Source organism: Salvelinus fontinalis, chromosome 42, assembly GCF_029448725.1.
Source record: "Salvelinus fontinalis isolate EN_2023a chromosome 42, ASM2944872v1, whole genome shotgun sequence".
Classification (NCBI taxonomy): domain Eukaryota; kingdom Metazoa; phylum Chordata; class Actinopteri; order Salmoniformes; family Salmonidae; genus Salvelinus; species Salvelinus fontinalis.
Window position 1 is genome coordinate 22,968,679 of NC_074706.1, and position 20,931 is coordinate 22,989,609.

A 20,931-nucleotide genomic window follows, 5' to 3' on the forward strand; every position below is an offset into this window, starting at 1 on the left:
TGCAGTGCCGTAGACTGCTGTGCCACTCAGGAGCCCAAAAGTATTCTAGACCATTTCTCCCTCTTGCTGCATTTAACTTCAAACACAGATTCAACCACAAATACTTGGGAGGTTTTTCAATGCCTCGCAAAGAAGGGCATCTATAGGTATTTCAATATATATTTTTTAAAGCAGACATTTAATATCCCTTTCACCATGGTGAAGTTGTTCATTACACTTTCGTGTATCAGGAGCAGATAGCGTCAACGTAGTGGAATGGGGTAGTGGGTTTTTAATGAGTGTAGGGTTAGTTGGGTCTTTTTTTCAAATTTATTTTATATAATGGATTTATATTATAGTCCAGTTGGGGGAGGTAATGCAACATACTGGATGCCAACCGCCGTTAAACTCCAAAGAAGAAGTAAACAGGAATCAAGAACACGTTAGCGTTTTTATTTATACAACAATGGAACTCGAAATATGACTCATTTAACTGTACAGCATCACATACTTATCCCATGTAGTCATTAATTCGATTTGGAGATAGGATTTGACTGATAGATGCCATCTAGGTAACGTTCATGTTAGCTAGCTGCTAACAATGGCTAACTCGAACTGTATGGTTTTTCACACTCAAATAGCCTCCATCATGGAGGTACTAGCGAATGCAGCCGTGGCAGAGATCTGTAAAGTCGTAGACGACGATTATGAAGTGTTTCGTTTGGAAATAACTCAAAGCCAGAAAGAAAACAGGGCATTGAGGAGGAAACTACAGCTACTGGAAATGAAGGTGTCGCGGGAACGCGTCCTCGCCAGCCCCAGAAGTGTCAAAATACTCGACCGATACAGAGTAACGGCAAGAGGTACATTTTTGCAGAATAGCCCTGGCAATATGTGGAAAATGTTACTTTTTTCATGAGAACATTACACTTTACCTATCTACTTTTGTCTGTGCCAGAGAGCGCAGAATAACGGTTTGATTTACGAACGCGCAACAACCGTTAAATATGACCGGTGTCAGTAAACGTCGGCAAAAAAACGTCATTAAATTGTTGCCAGCGCAGCTTGTCACCAACGCTATACATAACATGAAAACAGCCTAACCAACTCTGATAGGGCGAGTAAAATGGTCAGAGTGAGTTGTTCTCTTGTGTCTGGAAGTAACTAGCCAACTTTAGCCAGTTAGATTAGGTGCTTGACTGCAGTTGTGAGGTCAGAATGCTCGGATGAACCCAGCTCCTCGGTCACACACCGTTGGTACACAAGTACAGTTTTGGAGCCCTGAACACATATGGATCCATCGTAAAAAAAAAAATCATTATGGGGGCTTTTTTCCCATTCCGCCATAACCAAATAATGTGTTTTGTGTCATATCTCCAAAATCAAACATGATACTACAGAAAAGTTGATGTATACCCACCCATATGTTTTGATGGTCAATGAATACAAGGATGTCATGCACAACCTCAAACCTCATTTTGCTATTCCACCATAACCAGACAATGTATTTTCTGTAATATCTGCTGAATCAAATATGATAACACAGAAAATTTGATTTTCACACCACTACATGGCCAAAAGTTATACACCCATTGCTGACAGGTGTATACAATCGAGCATGCAATCTCCATAGACAAACAGTGGCAGTAGAATGGCCCGTTTGTCCAATTTCTGCCCTTCTAGAGTGGCCCCATCGCGCCTCTGCAAGGGGAACAACTACTTCAGGTCTCAGAGCGAGTGACGTCACCCGATTGAAACGCTATTAGCGCGCACCACCGCTAACTAGCTAGCCATTTCACATCGGTTACACTCACCCTCCTTTTGACCTCCTCCTTTTCCCGCAGCAACCAGTGATCCGGATCACGGCACCAATGTAACAGTATAGCTTTCGTCTGTCCCCTCACCGGGCTCGAACCAGGAAACCTCTGCACACATAGACAACTGACACCCACAAAGCATCGTTACCCGTCCCTGCCACAAAAGCCGCGGCCCTTGCAGAGCAAGGGGAAAAACTACTTCAGGTCTCAGAGCGAGTGATGTCCCTGATTGAAACGCTATTAGCGCGCACCACCGCTAACTAGCTAGCTATTTCACATCGGTTACACAAGCTCATAGAACGGGACCGACGAGTGCTGAAGCGCATAGCTCGTAAAAATCGCCTGTCCTCGGTTGCAACACTCACTACCGAGTTCCAAACTTCCTCTGGAAGCAACGTCAGAACAAGAACTGTTTGTCGGTAGCTTCATGAAATGGCTTTCCATGTACAAGCAGCCGCACGCAAGCCCAAGATAACCATGGGCAATGCCAAGCGTCGGCTGGAGTGGTGTAAAGCTCGCTGCCATTGGACTCTGGAGCAGTGGAAACGTGGTCTCTGAAGTGATGAATCATTCTTCACCATCTGGCAGTCCAAAGGACAAGTTTGGCTGCTGCCAGGAAAACGCTACCTCTCCCAAATGCATAGTGCCAACTGTAAAGTTTGGTGAAGGAAGAATAATGGTCTAGGGCTGTTTTTCATGGTTCGTGCTTGGCCCCTTCGTTCCAGTGAAGGGAAATCTTAACACTACAGTATAGTGACATTCTAGATGATTCTGTGCTTCTAACTTTGTCACAACAGTTTGTGGAAGGCCCATTCCTGTTTCAGCATGACAATGCCCCGTGCACAAAGCGAGGTCCATACAGAAATGGTTTGTCAAGATTGGTGTGGAAGAACTTGACTGGCCTGCACAAAGCCCTGACCTCAACTCCATCGAAAACCTTTGGGATGAATTGGAACACCAACTGCGAGCCAGGCGGAAACGTGTTCTTATCAGTGCCCAACCTCACTAATGCTCTTGTGGCTGAATGGAAGCAAATCCCTGCAGCAATGTTCCAACATCTAGTGGAAAGCCTTCCCAGAAGAGTGGAGGCTGTTATAGCAGCGAAGGGGGCACCAACTCCATATTAATGCCCATGATTTTGGAATGAGATGTTCAACAAGTGGGTATCCACAGACTTTTGGCCTTGTGTATGTTTTGATGTTCAAGTACAATATCATAAACAGTTCTGACAATTATATGATGGTGGCCTGCCATGGGAAGATATCCAATGAAATCGGCATTTCTCACACCATAGAATATTATTTATTTATTTTAAAAAATTAAATAATTGAGAAATATGAAAGTGAATTGCAGTTTTAGGGGCAATACGGAATACATTTTTTGGGGATTCTGCTTAACTGAAAATGTATGCATAGAGTTAGCCCAATATTGGACTAAAGTAGCCTAATGTTACTCATTATAGTCCAAGGACCTAATATGTTCTGTTTAAAGGTGAATTGGCTCTGGAAGCCAAAACAGCCAAATACTATTTCTAAACATGAATCGATTCTCAATTGCGGTACTGTTCTAGAAACATAAACCTTTTGCTTTCATATCATATTAAAATTATTTCACAAATGCAAAATACACACTTACTGTACACTGCATTAACTGGATTTAACACAGTTGCAACCGACCAGTATTTTTCAGTGACGAGTTTGTGGAGTCCGTCTTCCGTTTACACAGGTTTTGGAGACACATATAGCTAATTAGCACAGGTATTCCACTCGGTCTTCCTTCTGTTTTCCATAAACAAGCACTGTAATATGTCTGTGTGGGAACCCTAACCCTATAAAAGGTCTGTAGTAAATTGTTTCTTGCTGATATGAAAAATACGTTCCTTATGTTTCCAAAACCTTACCGCAAGCGATGAATGTTAATGTTGAAACAAAACTACCCTGCTCAGAAGATACTATCGTCAATAGGGAAAGGAAAAGGGGATACCTAGTCAGTTGTTCAACTGAAATGTCTTCCGCATTTAACCCAACCCCTATGAATCAGAGAGGTGCGGGGGGCTACCTTAATCGACATCCACGTCTTCAACCCACCGTTCCCCGGGCGCTAACTGCCTCGCTGAGGGGCAGAACGACAGATTTTTACCTTGTCAGTTCGTGGATTCGATCCAGCAAACTTTCGGTTACTGGCCCAACGCTCTAAGCGCTAAAGCAGTTCGCGTCTATGAATGGAGTCAGCCATTGACACCAAGCTAAGGCAATAGCATGCAGGATTCTGAATGGGACTGGGACGTTCTATATGAATAAAGACTGCCTAATGTGCCACAATTCAGCATTTTGACATGGCCTTCTGTGACTTTCTAGGAAGATTTGAACCCACTTAACCCCATCATTGTAAAGCCATAGTTATATTGTTGCTTTCACCAAGTCATTTCTGAACATTGTTATTTATTTAATGTGATTAGTGGTTCATCTAATCATATGAAATGTCTGTCCCTCATTTTAAGGTCAACCATGTTACGTGAACTCGTTTTAATATAGTGAAACTATTCCTTTTAAAAAATTCTAAAGAAACATTGAACATCTAAGCTGAGCTGGTTCTACTCTTTTTGGCCATTTTCTGGTGTTTTGTGTTGGAAAACTGAGCAGGTCGAGCATAACACGTCAACCTTGTTACCCATAGATAGACAGGCTAGACATGTTTTAACAATGATTTTTGTTGTGAAGCTCACATTCGATTGCCCCTCCCTGTTGCACACAAGCTTCCATTCCCCCTGTCACAAGGAGGATGAAATCGTCAACCATGTTACTTTATTTGGCACTTAATAGGAACTTACTCTATACACTAAACATTTGGTGGCACAACCCTCAATTATGGGCAATACCACAGAGTTTTCAAACCCAGTTCCAAGTGGCCAACACAGGAACACCTTGCACAGCACATTCGACAGACCAGACAGGGGTTTGGGAAGTCAATGGGAGAAGTTAGTTGTTACATTTTCTCAAAATCTGAAGGCACGATATAGATTCCAATGTCTCAAGTAGCTGAACATGTCATTACAACAACCTGTTCTAATTTTTGTCAAAAACAACTTTATATCAAAGGAGTGCCTTGGATTTGACGGTCTGCACGTGCACAGTCCGGCAGGACACAACCGTTATACCCGATGATGAAAACTAAACACAGGAATAAAAAAAGTTTACATCTTTGCATGCTCTGGAAGATACATGAGAATTGACAGACTTTGTAGCATTAGCACCATCATAAACTTCACAGGCTAAAATTGTCATTTTGTTGTCAGGGTTATAGGCCATTGAAGCGATTCTTAGGGCCTTCAGATCACTGCGGCCGCAGACCTGTTCTTCCAACGCATATCCTGGCACATTTGTACCACTCAGGGCCTGTTCAATTTTACAGAGCGCCAGCCTAATCTTTAGCCATTCTCTCATCCCCAGAGCAGGAGAAAAACTCCCAGGTTTTGCCTGATAAAGGGGTTTGGGGCCACTGGCGTTGAAGATCTTTACCGTAGAATCCTCCGGCTGGAATATGTAAGACATATGTCCCTCACTCGTACCCAAAAATCCTTTAAAACATTCTGGAGCTTCACACAGAACTTCCTTAATGCTTTGGTCACTGGGTTCATGACAAGCCGAGCATAACATACCACAAATTGGCATAGGTGTCATTTTTGTTTAATATTCCGGGAGGTTATCTTGTACAGTCTTAAACATGTATTGTTCTGGGGCTTTATAAGGCGTCTGCAAAGCCCAATACCCCAGGACATTCGTGTTTCATAGACAACAACCCCGGAGGGCTATAAAATAGGCCTTACTCTTTGAAATGTTCATTAACCCCCAACCCGTTCCAAACAGGACACTAGACATCAAACATCATGACAACTTCAAAAACATCATAAAACTCTTTTCACACTCTAAGCCGTGAGAAACAGGAACAGAATGATCATACACATGGTCACTTCCTAAACCCCGCGCCTCAAACCACCAGGATGTCCTGACCGGAAGCCCAAATATGGGCATGCACACGTCAGCAGGACATAGGGTCATAAATCAACATTTTGACTTGTGACATCTACTTTATTCTCTCTGACCTTCTTGTGTTCGGTGAATTCACATGGGTCACACAGTATCCACATTCACAACCAGGGGCAATAAAACTGCAGCAGACAACTATGTATGCCACAGAAATATTATATTGTGTATGTTGTCAGAATCTGCGATTTTCAGTGGATTTCTTCCCATGGCAGTCCTCCATTAGATAATAAACTGAACTATTTATGATGTTGTACTGGGCGTCATTGTAATCGTTGACCATCAAAACATAGGTGTAGACATCACCTTTTCTGTGTCTATCATGTTTGATTCAGAAGATATGACGCAAAATACATTTAGTTACGGCAGAATGAAAAACTGCAGTTTTTGCGATAGCTCCATATCTGAACATATTCAGGGCCCCAAATTGTACCAAGTTCCATGGTTTTATGAAAAAGTGAACATATCACCTAAAGTTTGGCACATATCGATTGGACTATATGACAGGCTGTGGGGTCCATAGCCCTGTTCTCCTCAGCATGTGTAACTTTAGATGTGTTAACCAGAATTGGGTCTTGGTCAGTTTCTGGACAGTATGCAATAATTCCCCTGATTATTTAGCTGTCAAATACGCACTATCATATTCTAACCAGATTCTTGATTTACTCAAGGAAAACAATGTGATGCATGAAACATATCGATCTATAAATAGTATATCATGAAGTTTTGAGAAGTGTTACCTTACATCCTTACCAATTGTCGACAATGTCAAAAGTGTACAATATAGGGTTGACCGTACCTAACCAGTACCTCTTTCCCCCAATCACACTCTCAGGTGAAGGACATCTCACTGGAGGCCACAGGAGCTTTGTGAAGCCAGCGGGACACAATACATGGAGCGATGACCAACCAGATACTGTTGATGAGGGGAGTGGAACCACAACCCAGCACATTATTGTGATAGAGGTTAGTGTAATAGTATTACATCAAAATTACAGTACATCAAATGTGGCCAGTTTATTTCAGAAAGGCTCCCCTCAGCTATTGACTTGCTTACATGTACATCCGTATTTATCTGCCATAAGGGAGCTTACGAGACTTCCCTACGACATTGTTATACAATTCAACTGGACACCGGTAATAATAACCTCCTCACTTCTTGTGTCAGGCTGCAGATATAGAGGCTGCAGGTCCTGGGGTCAAGCAGGAGAGGTCTGTAGGAGAGGAGGACCCACGTCACAGCAGAGACATCCAGACTGCAGCGCCCCCTGAAGCCATGGAGGACCTTGCCACCGCCGTGCCCCAGCCCAGGACCCGACGCAGCATCACGGAGGTCAGTGGAACGCTGAACGCCGTCCTCAAGTCCGAGACAGACACTGAGACTTTAACTGTAACACACAGCCTCTTACACACAGGATCTGATGACAGATCAGACCCAGAGAGACTTTGTCTGAGGAGACTGGGCTGTCCTCCTGCTCCTGGCTCAGAGTATTTACCGGTATTTCACCAGAGGACTGTTCATTCCCGTGGTGATTGTGACTCGTTAGACACTGGAGGCAATGATCCGTCTTGTTCTTACGCTACAGAGATGGACCCTGGCAACATGCCCTTGGGTTTAGAGACACAGACTGATCTGTCTACAGGGGACTGGAACCAGTACAGTAGTAGTGTATACTCTAAAGGGTGCCAAGATAAAAAAGGGGAGGGTCTGGTCGTAGATGAGGTGACTGTGAAAGTGGAGGGCGACGCTCCTCCCACATGGAATGCAGACGAAACCCACTTAGGAGGACACTCTCAGGGCAGCACCAGTAACTTCTTAGACTACAGGGAAAGCTTAGAGACAAATCTAAATGTCCCAACCCACTCCTCTTTACCCGCGTTCAGGGATCGTGACCCAGTGTCCACGTCAACGGGGCCTTCCGATTCACACGGCCACATCCTTTTTGATCAGGTATTGAACTCAAACGACAGGTCTAGAGCCCAGGCTCAGGGAGGGGGAGCCACATCAGGCAATAGTAAAGAGAAACAGTTCCTCTGCATGTTTTGTAACAAAGGCTTCAGCTGCCTCCAGAATGTGGAGATCCACCAGAGGGTCCACACAGGGGTGAAACCCTACAGCTGTACCCAGTGTCACATGTGCTTCACCCAGGCTGGCACCCTGAAGAGGCATCAGAGGGTCCACACAGGGGAGAAACCCTTCAGCTGTACCCAGTGTCACATGTGCTTCACCCAGGCTGGTCACCTGAAGAGGCACCAGAGGGTCCACACTGGAGAGAAGCCATTCGCCTGTACGCACTGCAGGAAGAGGTTCTCAGAGAGGAGATGCCTCAGGATACACCAGCAGAAAAACCATTCCACTCTATAACAAAGTAACCATTCCACTCAATAGCTTCTGAGGCTTAGATGAAACCCTGCATTAAAGATAGACTCAGCGAGATGACGTAGATGCAAAAAGTAAACAGCGGGTCAATTTCCATAACAACTAAGAGCGTTGAAGTGCAAGGCCCAGACATTGTAGGATATATAAGCCTAAAAAGTCAATTACATATAGTGTTTGTACTGTGTAGGCCAGTGTTTACCAACTCCAGTCCTCAAGTCTACCAAAACTACACATTTTCGTTGTAGTCCTGGACCAACACACCTCATTGTCCAGTGCTACAATAAAAATGGGTTCTGTTGGGGGACTTGATTTGGGAAACACCGTTGTAGGATATGATGTTCATAAATGCCCATTTTATTACTTCCATTCAACTACTATATTCTTTCCCCCAAGAGACTTTTAATGAGAAAATGCAGTTTTTCAGTTGAGACCTGTGGTTTTCATATGGTGTGTTTAAAACTTGTTTATGTTCAATAAACACCTAAATGGGACTTTTCATTCTAAGACTTTCATTGAGACTCTCTTTAGTATACATCACATCTGATCTCACGCTATTCTGCATATTCTGACAGAGCTTTATAACCATTATACACTTGCTAAATATACCTACACACAAACACCTACTGTACACATCAAATTAGTCAGGTTTGTCTGACTTATCATAGGGGACTTATTTTTACCCACAACATATTTATATGTATGTCCACCATGATGGGTTTAACAACAGTGAAATCATTCTGTAACTATAGTATAGGACTCAAACGTAGTGGGGATGGGTAAATACTCCATGTTGAAAGTGTGTTTATTATCTGTGTGTACGTACCTGAGTTTGTGTATGTCAGTGTAATCTGCATTACCTGTCTCTTCTAGGAGGAGGAGGGTCCAGAGGTGCTGCTGGTGAAGGAGGAGGGGTGTGAGGAGGGTCTGGGGAACCCTGAGGGGACCATGGTCATGGAGGACAACCAGACTACACCTCCTCCTGAAACCACAGAGGAACCAGCTGAGCAGCACAAGACCACACACAGTCTCACTGAGGTGAGCCCACTAAACTACTGTCTGAATGGTATTAGGTCAGGGCCCGTATCCACAAAGCCTCTCAGAGTAGGAGTGCTGATCTAGGATCAGTTTTGCCTTTTAGATCAATGACTCTTTGTGGCTACGGGCCCAGGTCTTGATTACATTTGTCTTAAGTGTGGGAACATGCCTTTTGAATGATCAAACCATTAAAGAGTGTCAAGTAATCAAATCAACTATCATGTTTGCATAGTACTCATAGCAATCCCTCATTACCCATTCAGAAGATGCTCCATAGCAGGGTGCTCATATCATATTTCTTGATCCAACATCCTCTCACTCTGTATCTCTTACAGTCAGTGGACATGGAGGATGGGAAGCCTGATCTGCTGCTGGTCAAAGAGGAGACGATAGAAGATGGACCAGAGAGCATTGATCTGCTGAGTGGACTAAAGATGGGGGAGCAAGGTAAGGGAGAAATACATATAGCCTACATACAGTAATAGATCTGCAATGGGAATAGTGATGCACATGGCTATTATTTCTTAATTCATAAAATCAATACAACTTATGTTTACATACAAAACCACACATTATAATGTATGAACTTGACCAGGTAATTGACAATAAATACTCCGTATGTAGATTTTTCTCTGCCATGTTTATAAAGTATATTTTGTAACCTTTCTGCAGGTGGTTGGCTGGAGGCTAACAAAGGAGACTGGACGGCCGTCTTGGATTCCCAGACCCAGACAGGTGCAGCCAAAGGCCCTGGGGACGACATCACTGAGCAAGCCAGGACCAGAGGTGACATAGTGGAGGTCAGTGGATGGGAAAGCGTCCTCAACTCTGGGCTGGGGAACAACACTGTTAACCACAACCAGAAACAGACAGTCGAACACAAAACAACCAAACTTAGTATCCATGACTACAGACTGGCTGAGACCAGGGTGAGGCGTAGATTTGGTCTGCGGGGATAGGGAGGTGTCCGTATGAGAACAGGAGAGGACAGACACAGACTCTGCTAGAGATGCTCCATTCTGCTCCTATAGTTGTGATTCAGAGAGACTGATGGCACCTCAGGTTAACCCACTATCAGGTGCTGCCTTCAGCCTGCCTTCTATAGGATCTATCGACTGGAACATGGACCCTGCAACAACACAGACACTCCCTGGCCTTCATCCTCCTCACACTCTCCTTATGTTAAACCAGAACTCAGACAATGCTAGTGCCTCAACACTAAATGGCTACACAAGCCCATTGACAAATGACAGTAGTAGAAACGCTTTCAGGTGATCCGGTGGCGAAGAGAAGCGCTTCCAGTGTTCGTTCTGGGGGAAAGCCTGGAGATCCACCAGAGGATGCACACGGGAGAAATCATTTGGGTGCGACCTGTGTCAGGCCAGATTCTCCCACTCCTCCAACCTGAAGTGGCACCAGAGGGTCCACACAAGGGAGAAACCCTTCAGCTGCCCCCAGTGTGAGAAGAGGTTCTCCCATCAGGACCAGCTGAAGATGCACCTGAAGGTCCACACGAGAGAAATGCTGTTCACCTGTACTCACTGCGGGAAGAGGTTTTCAGAGAGGAGCTACCTCAGGATACACCAAAAGAAAATGCACACGGCCCATGTATAGTGACATGTAATGTAGTACTAGATAGTTTTCAGTTAATTCTGTTGGTTGTGAATGTATAGGGAACTGGATGAGGTGAATTGAGTTAAGAACAAGGATGATGAGACGTAGTAGATGGTTGGTGTCCTAAAGTGTCATGTTTACATGTTGAACCTTTTCCAGAGTATTCTAAAATACATTTTATCAAAGGGAGGGTACCAAATTTCCAGAAAATGTAAAGTGTTACCATAGTGAGAAAAGTTATTCCACTTGTCACGTGTCCTTTTGTGCAATAGATGTGATTGTAATGCCATTTTGTTGAATTTGGTTATTTTTGTGTCATTCCAATGGCTCTATATTGTTAGGTACTTGAATCACAGTATTAGATATGGGCTTAACTGTGGTTAACATTTTATAATATTGTGTCAAGTTTCTTATATAAACCTTCATATGCTCTTCTGTACAATTTATGTTTGCAGTCTGCAGTCCATGAGGACCTGCTGATATCCAGTGTTACTGGCGGGAGAGACTGGACCTCTGAAGCAGCTGGTCACAAATCCTGGCCCCGGATCAGAACCATGGATCAGGAGCCGTCACTATTCCTTCCTGAATCGGAACCAGGACCCAACTGCAAGAGACGGAAACTCCACCACCACACAGAACACAACCAGTGGACAGGGGGACTGAACAACCTCAGTCCTGGTGGTCATCAGAGAGACAGAGCCTCCAGTCAGGGATCCAGTCTGCAGCCCAGACCCTTCTCTTCACAGTCTCAGTGCAGGGATGAAGCAGGGCCTGGGGCTGATAGAGATAGACCCTCCTGTTCCTATGATACAAACATCACAGTATCCATGATGAACAGAGCAGGTCACCCTGAGCTTCAGCCTTCACAGAGAGTGGTGGGAGACCCCCCTGGTGGTAGTCAATCAGCAAATCTGTCTTCTCCTTCAGGATCTCATCTAATGTCTGGTGACTGGGTTCATAGAAAGCCTGGGCCTAGCTTTCCTCAGTTACTTCATGGTTACCCCACCAATACAGACAGATTCAGGATGGGCGTTTACCACAAGAAGCACCTAGCCTATAGCACAGCACACAATCCCAACAACACCCAAACAATGGCTAGAGGTCAAGGAGGGAGCTCAAAGACTAACCACCTGAGGGCGGTGGCGCCTGCTTCTACCTCCTCTGTCATTGGGTCACAATGTGGAAGGTCGGGCATTAGGACGGATGCCGACAAGCCATACGCCTGCCCCACGTGTGGGAAGCGCTTTGCTAAGACTAAATATATGAAACAGCACCAGAACATTCACACCAAGGAGAGGCCTTTCAAGTGCAAACTATGTTACAAGAGCTTCTCCTTCCTGAGTTACCTCATCAGACATAGCTGTGCCCACAATGGGGAGAAATTGTAGCTATTCTTTAGCTGAAATATTTTATTTATCATGTGAAGTGTACTGGGGTAAGAATTTTGGGGGGGATTACTAGGTCCCTTAGTTGAGCATCTGGGTACGCTCACATGATACAGACTTGTTGTTTTGGTGTGCTAGCCAAAACACTGACATTGAAGTGTATCACTATTTCACCTCTGAACTTGGTTTTACCTATGTTCTATTCATAACAATAGTTCTTATAACCCCTTTAAAACACATGATTTGGCATAGTCAGGTGGGATCTGTTCATTTATGTACAAAAAAAATAATAGGTGATCAAATCTTTCAATAAATGAGATATCATGTTGTCCTTTCAATAAACAAGCAAATAAACAAGCAAATGAAAATTAACTTATCATTAAGAATTAAACATGACCTTAGTTTCGTTGGCTTCCTACGAACCTATAGGGCAAGGACCGAGCTTTAAAGGGTTTCCACTAGGTTCCACAGTTAGTTTAAAAAAATGTGCTGTATTGTAAAAATTCCTGAAAACAAATTTGTTATTTTCTAGTTTAAGTTTAGGGTTAGGCAGAAAGTTAGCATTGGGGTTAAGATAAATTGTAGAAATAGGGGTTTAGCCATAATTATGAATGTGGAAACTAGTGACGACCGCTTGAAAGATACTGATCATGAATAGGAGGTTTGATGTGTAGTGTTGGGGATTGGGAGGAAGATGTGGGGCCTAAACGGGTAAATATGTGTTCAGACTCTGCTACTAGCCTGGTCGTGCTGAGAGAAGGGAAGTCAAAGGCACACCCAGACCTGATAATAGAGCTGTTGCCACTTTATAGGGTGGGGCAGAAAGGGAGTAAGGTTGGTTTTCTGTGGGTCCCAGCTCATGTTGGAGTAGAGAGAAATGAGGCAGCGGATAAGGTAGCGAAAGCAGCTCTGAAGAGGGACGAGGTAGATATGGTGGTACCATTCATCTAGAATTCTGTGAGGAAGGTCAGTAGGTATATGGGGAGTGAAATGAGGGATGGGGTGCTGTTGACAAGGCTGAGGTTGGGTCATTGTGGATTGGGAAATGGGTTAATGTTAGTGAGGAAACACCCAGATGGAAAGTGTGAGGTAGAGACTGAAGTACACTACCAGTCAAAAGTTTGGACACCTACTCATTCATGGGTATTTCTTAATAATAGTGAAGACATCAAAATAACGCATATGGAATCATGTAGTAACCAAAAAAAGTATAAAACAAATCAAAATATATTTTAGATTCTTCAAAGTAGCCACCCTTTGCCTTGACAGCTTTGCACGCTCTTGGCATTCTCTCAACCAGCTTCATCTGGAATGCTTTTCCAACAGTCTGAAAGGAGTTCCCACATATCCCGAGCACTTGTTGGCTGCTTCTCCTTCACTCTGCGGTCCAACTCATCCCAAACCATGTCAATTGGGTTGAGGTCAGATGATTCCTCACTCCACTCTCCTTCTTGGTCAAATAGCTCTTACACAACCTGGAGGTGTGTTTTGGGTCATTGTCCTGTTGAAAAACAAATGACAGTCCCACTAAGCCCAAACCAGATGGGATAGTGTATCGCTGCAGAATGCTATGGTAGCCATGCTGGTTAAGTGTGCCTTGAATTCTAAATAAATCACTGACAGTGTCACCAGCAAAGCACCCCCCACACCATTACACCTCCTCCTCCATGCTTTACGTTGGGAAATACACATATGGAGATCATCCGTTAACCCACACCGCTTCTCACAAAGACACAGCGGTTTGGACCAAAAATCTCAAATTTAGACTCCAGACCAAAAGACACATTTCCACTGGTCTAATGTCCATTGCTGGTGTTTCTTGGCCCAAGCAAGTCTTTTCTTTTTATTGGCATCCTTTAGTAGTGGTTTCTTTGCAGCAATTTGACCATGAAGGACTTATTCACGCAGTCTCCTCTGAACAGTTGATGTTGAGATATGTCTGTTACTTGAACTCTGAAGCATTTATTTGGGCTACAATTTCTGAGGCTGGTAACTAATGAACTTATCCTCTGCAGCAGAGGAAACTCTGGGTCTTCCATTCCTGTGGCGGTCCTCATGAGAGCCAGTTTCATCTTAGCGCTTGGTTTTTACGACTGCACTTGAAGAAACTTTCTAAGTTCTTACATTTTCTATATTGACTGACCTTCGAGTCTTAGAGTAATGATGGACTGTTGTTTCTCTTTGCTTATTTAAGCTGTTCTTGACATAATATGGACTTGGTCTTTTACCAAATAGGGCTATCTTCTGTATACCACCCCTACCTTGTCACAAAACTGATTGGCTAAATAGCATTGAGGAAAGAAACTCCACAAATTATTTTAACAAAGAACACCTGTTAATTGAAATGCATTCCAGGTGACTACCTCATGAAGCTAGTTGAGAGAATGCCAAGAGTGTGCAAAGCTGTCAAAGGCAAAAGGTGGCTAGTTGAAGAATCTCAAATATCTTTGGATTTGTTTAACACTTTTGGTAACTATATGATTCCATATGTGTTGTTTCATAGTTTTTATGTCTTCACTATTATTCTACAATGTGGAAAATAGTAGGTGTTCTAAAACTTTTGACCGATAGTGTATGTAGACGGGTAAGTATCATATGAATAAAGGTTCCCAAAATAATATATAGATGTTTCTTCTTTTTTTATTTAATTTTTTTAAATATGCCAGATGGTTAAATGCTGCAATAGTGGTGGAGAACATGCGCCCGATGTCCTGAATTGCCACGTTGGGGTGAAGGCGACAAAGATAAGGTAGTAACGTTGAAGAAACAATGGTAGTTCGATTAGAGACACCAGTGAATGTTCCTCGCCAACAGAGAGATCCTTACATGATGCATGTTAAAAATGGTGACTTGAAATGGTTATAAACTGCACAGCGCAAACAAAGAAAATCTGAGAAAATAAGCATCATTGAGTGCGGTTTAAGGTTTTTTGGGACTCCGGTATTTTACAGCAGAGACATTACAAGTAATCCTGTCGATGAATGTTCCGCTCTCAAGCCCCGGAGCCTGTGTAGGGATGTGATTTGGATTAGGATTCAAGGAGTGGGCTGTTTTTTTAATTTATTTATCTTTTTGTATGATGTCGTCGCCCCCCCCCTCCCCCTATTTGGTGGATGCCAGATGCAGCGAGAGGCTAGAGAGGCTCAGAATCAGTCATGATGTTTCGTATGCAGAGGATGTAAAACAGATTGGTGGGACTTCAGTGCGGAATGATGGCGCTTCCAAGGCTGCTCCTGTACTACAGTAAGTGGACTTTGTCAGGGCTGGTGTTTCTGCTGGTCCTGGCATGTTTGAGACCTGTTCAGAAATGTTGTGCTCATGAATGTGCTCTGTCAACGGACATTTTGACAGTGAAAGCAGAAATGCCAGGTTGAATGTTATTGTGGATATGGCAAAATAGTTATTGTGGTTAACAGATGTTTCTGTTGAAATGGTTGTAGACATGCTGAATAATTCTACGGGTGGATTGTTTCAGCATGACATAGATACAGTTTAATGGGTTGGGGGGGCTTGGGAGGGTTAGTAGGCCATTTACTCCCCCCAGTCATTTTTTGTTAGTAGTGCAGAATTCGGTAGACCATGATTGATCGCACGCTCCAGCACAGTAGGTGGCGGCATGCACCTTAAACGTTTGTTTGCGGACCGCCATGATATCATAGAAGACTAAGACGAACGGAAGTGAACTGTGACCAAGAACAATTTCCACGTTAGCGTTTTTATTGTTAATATTTAGATGTGTATTACCACCCTGGAACTCAAAATATGACTTAACTGGACAGCATCACATACTTAACCCATGTAGTTTTTAATTCGCGTTGGAAACCGGACTTGGTTGATAGATGTTATCTAGATAACGCTAGCTAGCTGCTAACAATGGCTAACTCTAACGGTATGGTTTTTCACACTCAAATAGCCTCCATCATGGAGGTGCTAGCGAATGCAGCCGTGGCAGAGATCTGTAAACTCGTAGACGATGACTATGCAGTGTTTCGTTTGGAAATAACTCAAAGCCAGAAAGAAAACAGGGCATTGCGGAAGAAACTACTGGAACTGAAGGTGGCACGGGAACGCGCAGAGAGGGCAATACGAGAGCGCGTCCTCACCAATCGTCCCAGTAGTGTCAAGATCCTCGACCGATACAGAGGAATGGCAAGAGGTACATTTTGCAGAAGGCTGAGCAGCCCCGTTGCCCTATGCACATTTATTCAGATGTGTTACCCAGAATTGGGTCTTGGTCAGTTTTTGGATTGGATGCAATAATTCCCCTGATTACTTAGCTATCTTGTGCAAATACACAATCATATTCTAACAATTATTGACTTACTGCATTGCCTATTATTTAGTCAATGAAAAGATTGATGCATGGAACATAATACATTGATCAATAAATAGTATATCAAGAAGTATTACCTTAAATCCCAGGGTTTCCCAAACTCAGTCCTCGGGGTGCACATTTGGGGTTTTGCCCTAATACTACACAACTAATTCAAATGATCAAAGCTTGATGATTAGTTGATTATTTGAATTCACTGTGTAGTGTTAGGGCAAAACCCAAAACGTGCACCCCTTGGGGTCTTAAGGACTGAGTGTGGGAAAGCCAGAGTTAACCTAACACCTCTTTAACCCGCAATCACTCTCAGGTGAAGGACATCTCACTGGAGGCCACAGGAGCTTTGTGAAGCCAGCTGGACACAATACATGGAGAGATGACCAACCAATCACTATTGATGAGGGGAGTGGAACCTCAACCCAGCACGTTATCGTGATAGAGGTTAGTGTAATAGTGTTGCATAAAAATGTGTTACTTTGTAGATTAAATATGTCAATTTATTTCAGAAAGGTTCCCCTCAGCTTTCACTTGCTTACATCCTCATTTATCTGCCATGGGGGAGCTTGTGAGACTTCCTTACAACATATTTATCAAATTCTATTCATGTACTGGTAATAACCCCCTCTTCTTGTGTCAGTCTGCAGTTGCAGAGGCTGCAGGTCCTGGGGTCAAGCAGGAGAGGTCTGAAGGAGAGGAGGACCCATGGCACAGTAGAGACATCCAGACTAGAGTAGCTGGAGCGCCCCCTGTAGCCACAGATGACCCCACCACTGCCCCAGCACAGCCCAGGACCCGATGCAGCATCACGGAGGTCAGTGGAATGCCGAACGCCGTCCTCAAGTCAGAGACAGACACCAAGACTTTAACTGTACACACAGGATCTGACCACAGGTCAGACCCAGAGACACTGGGACTGAGGAGACTGGGCTGTCCTCCAGTTCCCGGCTCAGAATATTTACCGGTATTTCACCAAATCCAGAAGGTGGTTAATTCCCGTGGAGATGGTGATTGTGACACGTTAGACACAGAAGTTGATGATCCGTCTTGTTCTTACGCTACAGAGATGGACCCTGGCAACATGCCCTTGGGTTTAAAGAGACAGACTGATCAGTCGAAATGGGACTGGAACCAGTACAGTAGTACTGCATGCTCTGAAGGGTGCTTAGATAAGAAAGGGGAGGTTATAGTGGTAGATGAAGTGACTGTGAAAGTGGAGGGGGATGTTCCACCCACATGGAATGCAGTTATTCACCAAGGAGATGGACACTCACAGGGCAGAGATTTCTTAGATTACAGGGAAAGCTTAGAGACAAATCCAAATGTCACAACCCACTCCCCTGTACACGCACTCAGGGATTGCGACCTAGTGTCCACGTCGATGAGACCTTCCGATTCACAAGGCCACATCCTTTTCGATCAGGTATTGAACTCAAACGACAGGGCTAGAGCCCAGGCTCAGGGAGGGGGAGCCACATCAGGCAATATTAAAGAGAAACGGTTCCTCTGCATGTTCTGTCACAAAGGATTCAGCTGCCTCCAGAAGGTGGAGATCCACCAGAGGGTCCACACAGGGGAGAAACCCTTCAGCTGTACCCAATGTGAGAAGAGGTTCTCCCGCCAGGACCACCTGAAAAGGCACCAGAGGGTCCACACAGGGGAGAAACCGTTCAGCTGTACCCAGTGCCACATGCGCTTCGCTCAGGCTGGTCACCTGAAGATGCACCTGAAGGTCCACACAGGAGAAAGGCAGTTTGCCTGTACTCACTGCGGGAAGAGGTTCACAGAGAGGAGCTACCTCAGGATACACCAGCAGAAAAAACATTCCACTCTATAAAATAGAAAGTTACCCTGCATTAAAGACGAAGATTCATTTTCATTGTTGTCAGCATAAATTTGGAATAATAAGAGTAACACATTATAGTGTTGAATATTCCTGGGTCGAATATTTCATCCAGACATGTTATTTATATATATATACTGCTCAAAAAAATAAAGGGAACACTTAAACAACACAATGTAACTCCAAGTCAATCACACTTCTGTGAAATCAAACTGTCCACTTAGGAAGCAACACTGATTGACAATAAATTTCACATGCTGTTGTTGAAATGGAATAGACAAAAGGTGGAAATTAAAGGCAATTAGCAAGACACCCTCAATAAAGGAGTGATTCTGCAGGTGGTGACCACAGACCACTTCTCAGTTCCTATGCTTCCTGGCTGATGTTTTGGTCACTTTTGAATGCTGGCGGTGCTCTCACTCAAGTGGTAGCATGAGACGGAGTCTACAACCCACACAAGTGGCTCAGGTAGTGCAGCTCATCCAGGATGGCACATCAATGCGAGCTGTGGCAAGAAGGTTTGCTGTGTCTGTCAGCGTAGTGTCCAGAGCATGGAGGCGCTACCAGGAGACAGGCCAGTACATCAGGAGACGTGGAGGAGGCCGTAGGAGGGCAACAACCCAGCAGCAGGACCGCTACCTCCGCCTTTGAGCAGGAGGAGCTCTGCCAGAGCCCTGCAAAATGACCTCCAGCAGGCCACAAATGTGCATGTGTCAGCATATGGTCTCACAAGGGCTCTGAGGATCTCATCTCGGTACCTAATGGCAGTCAGGCTACCTCTGGCGAGCACATGGAGGGCTGTGCGGCCCCACAAAGAAATACCACCCCACACCATGACTGATATGATACCATGATATATATATATATAAGCCTAAAAAGTCTGTTTCAAATTGTTTGTGCTATGTAGGCTATATGGTGTTCAAATTTTCGCAAGAAATATGTTTTCAATTCATCAAGTTTTGTTGAGACGTGTATGTGTGGTTTTCATATGGTGTATTTAACACTTGTTTGTTTAATAAACACAAAATGGGACTTTTCATTCTAAGTCTTTCATTGAGAATCTCTTTAGTGCAAGAGGCGTCACTGCAGTACCTGGTTCGATTCCAGGCTGGATCACATCCGGCTGTGATTGGGAGTTCCATAGGGCAGCGCACAATTGGCCCAGCGTCATCCGGGTTTGGCCGTGGTAGGCCGTCATTGTAAATAAGAATTTGTTCTTAACTGACTTGCCTAGTTAAATAAAGGTTAAATATATATTTTTTAAAGCACCTACTGTACACATCAAAATACCTTAGTCAGGTTTGTCAGATTCTTTTTTTTACTTATCATTGCTGACTTGTTTTTACCCACAACGTTTTTGTCCACCATAATGTGTTTAACAACAATTTAAGTAATTCTGTAACTACAGTATAGGACTCAAAGGGAGGAGGTCAGAGACCTGGCAGTGATTGTGGACATGATCTTGGACTACAGGAAAAGGAGGGCCGAGCATGCCGCCATTCTCATCGACGGGGCTGTTGTGGAGAGAGCTTCAAGTTCCTTGGTGTCCACATCAACAAACTATCATGGTCCAAACATTCCAAGACAGTTGTGAAGAGGGCACGACAAAACCTATTCCCCCTCAGGAGACTGAAAATATTTGGCATGGGTCCTCAGATCCTCAAAAATGTCTACAGCTGCACCATCGAGAGCATCTTAACCGGTTGCATCACCGCTTGGTATGGCAACTGCAAGGCTCTACAGAGGGGATTGCGTATGGCCCAGTACATCACTGGGGCCAGGACCTCTATACCAGGCGGCATCAGATGAAGGCCCTAAAACAAAAAAGATACTCCAGCCACCCTAGTCATAGACTCTGCTAACACACAGCAAGCGGTACCAGAGTGCCAAGTCTCGGTCCAAAAGGCTTCTACCCCCAAGCCATAAGCCTGTTGAACAGCAAATCAAATGGCTACCCGGACTATTTGCATTGACCCCTCCCCCCTTTTTACGATGCTGATACTCAATGGTTACTATTTATGCATAGTCAATATACTACAAGTACATATTTACCTCAATTACCGCGACAAAACTGTACCCATGCACATTAACTTGGTCAAACCTGTACCCCTTGTATATAGCATCATTATTGTTATTTTTTTTGCTCTTTTCTTTTTTACTTAACTTTCATTGTTGTTTAAGGGCTTGTAAGTAAACATCAAATACAACTTGATTTGAAACAAGGTGAGGATGGGTAAACACTTTTTTTTGTAGCCATTCGGCAGACGCTTTTATCCAGAGCGATTTACAGTAGAGTGCAATACATTTTCATACTTTTTTTTGTACTGGTCCCCAGTGGGAATCGAACCCACAACCCTGGCATTGCAAGCGCCATGCTCTACTAACTGAGCCACACGGGACCTATTTGTGTCATGAAAACTCTGTTGCATCTGGAAGTATTTAACAATACAGCTGTTTGTATAAATAGATAGTAACAGCATTTGCCTTTTGCTATTTGAGTGATTGCAC

The 20,931-nt window shown here is 44.0% G+C and overlaps 2 protein-coding genes across 3 annotated transcripts in view; both read left to right on the top strand.

Annotated features, from left to right (window-relative positions):
* Window positions 1-19: 19 nt before the first annotated feature.
* On the top strand, window positions 20-12,621 carry LOC129841159 (zinc finger protein 777-like). Its single transcript, XM_055909299.1, has 7 exons — window positions 20-842; window positions 6,675-6,805; window positions 7,008-7,172; window positions 9,090-9,254; window positions 9,590-9,701; window positions 9,927-10,054; window positions 11,324-12,621. The coding sequence occupies exons 1-7, from the start codon at window positions 581-583 to the stop codon at window positions 12,254-12,256; spliced, it is 1,896 nt and encodes a 631-aa protein (XP_055765274.1). The 5' UTR covers window positions 20-580; the 3' UTR covers window positions 12,257-12,621.
* A 2,359-nt stretch (window positions 12,622-14,980) lies between these two features.
* LOC129841163 (zinc finger and SCAN domain-containing protein 12-like) overlaps window positions 14,981-20,931 on the top strand; it is a 44,541-nt gene continuing 38,590 nt past the window's right edge. The window contains exons 1-3 of one of the 2 annotated variants that reach the window (XM_055909307.1): window positions 14,981-16,409; window positions 16,894-17,024; window positions 17,221-19,462. In XM_055909307.1, coding sequence (XP_055765282.1) covers window positions 16,127-16,409; window positions 16,894-17,024; window positions 17,221-18,417 — 1,611 coding nt within the window. In that variant the 5' untranslated portion in view covers window positions 14,981-16,126 and the 3' untranslated portion in view covers window positions 18,418-19,462. Of the gene's footprint in view, window positions 16,410-16,893; window positions 17,025-17,220; window positions 19,463-20,931 lie in introns of those variants that run through there. The other variant, XM_055909306.1, reaches the window with a different exon arrangement.

Bases quoted from the DNA above. Each gene is read 5' to 3' on its own strand.
- LOC129841159 (XM_055909299.1), top strand. From the start codon at position 581: ATGGCTAACTCGAACTGTATGGTTTTTCACACTCAAATAGCCTCCATC. The intron at 6,806-7,007 runs GTTAGTGTAATA...TTCTTGTGTCAG, and splicing joins AGCACATTATTGTGATAGAG to GCTGCAGATATAGAGGCTGC. The intron at 10,055-11,323 runs GTCAGTGGATGG...TTATGTTTGCAG, and splicing joins CCAGAGGTGACATAGTGGAG to TCTGCAGTCCATGAGGACCT.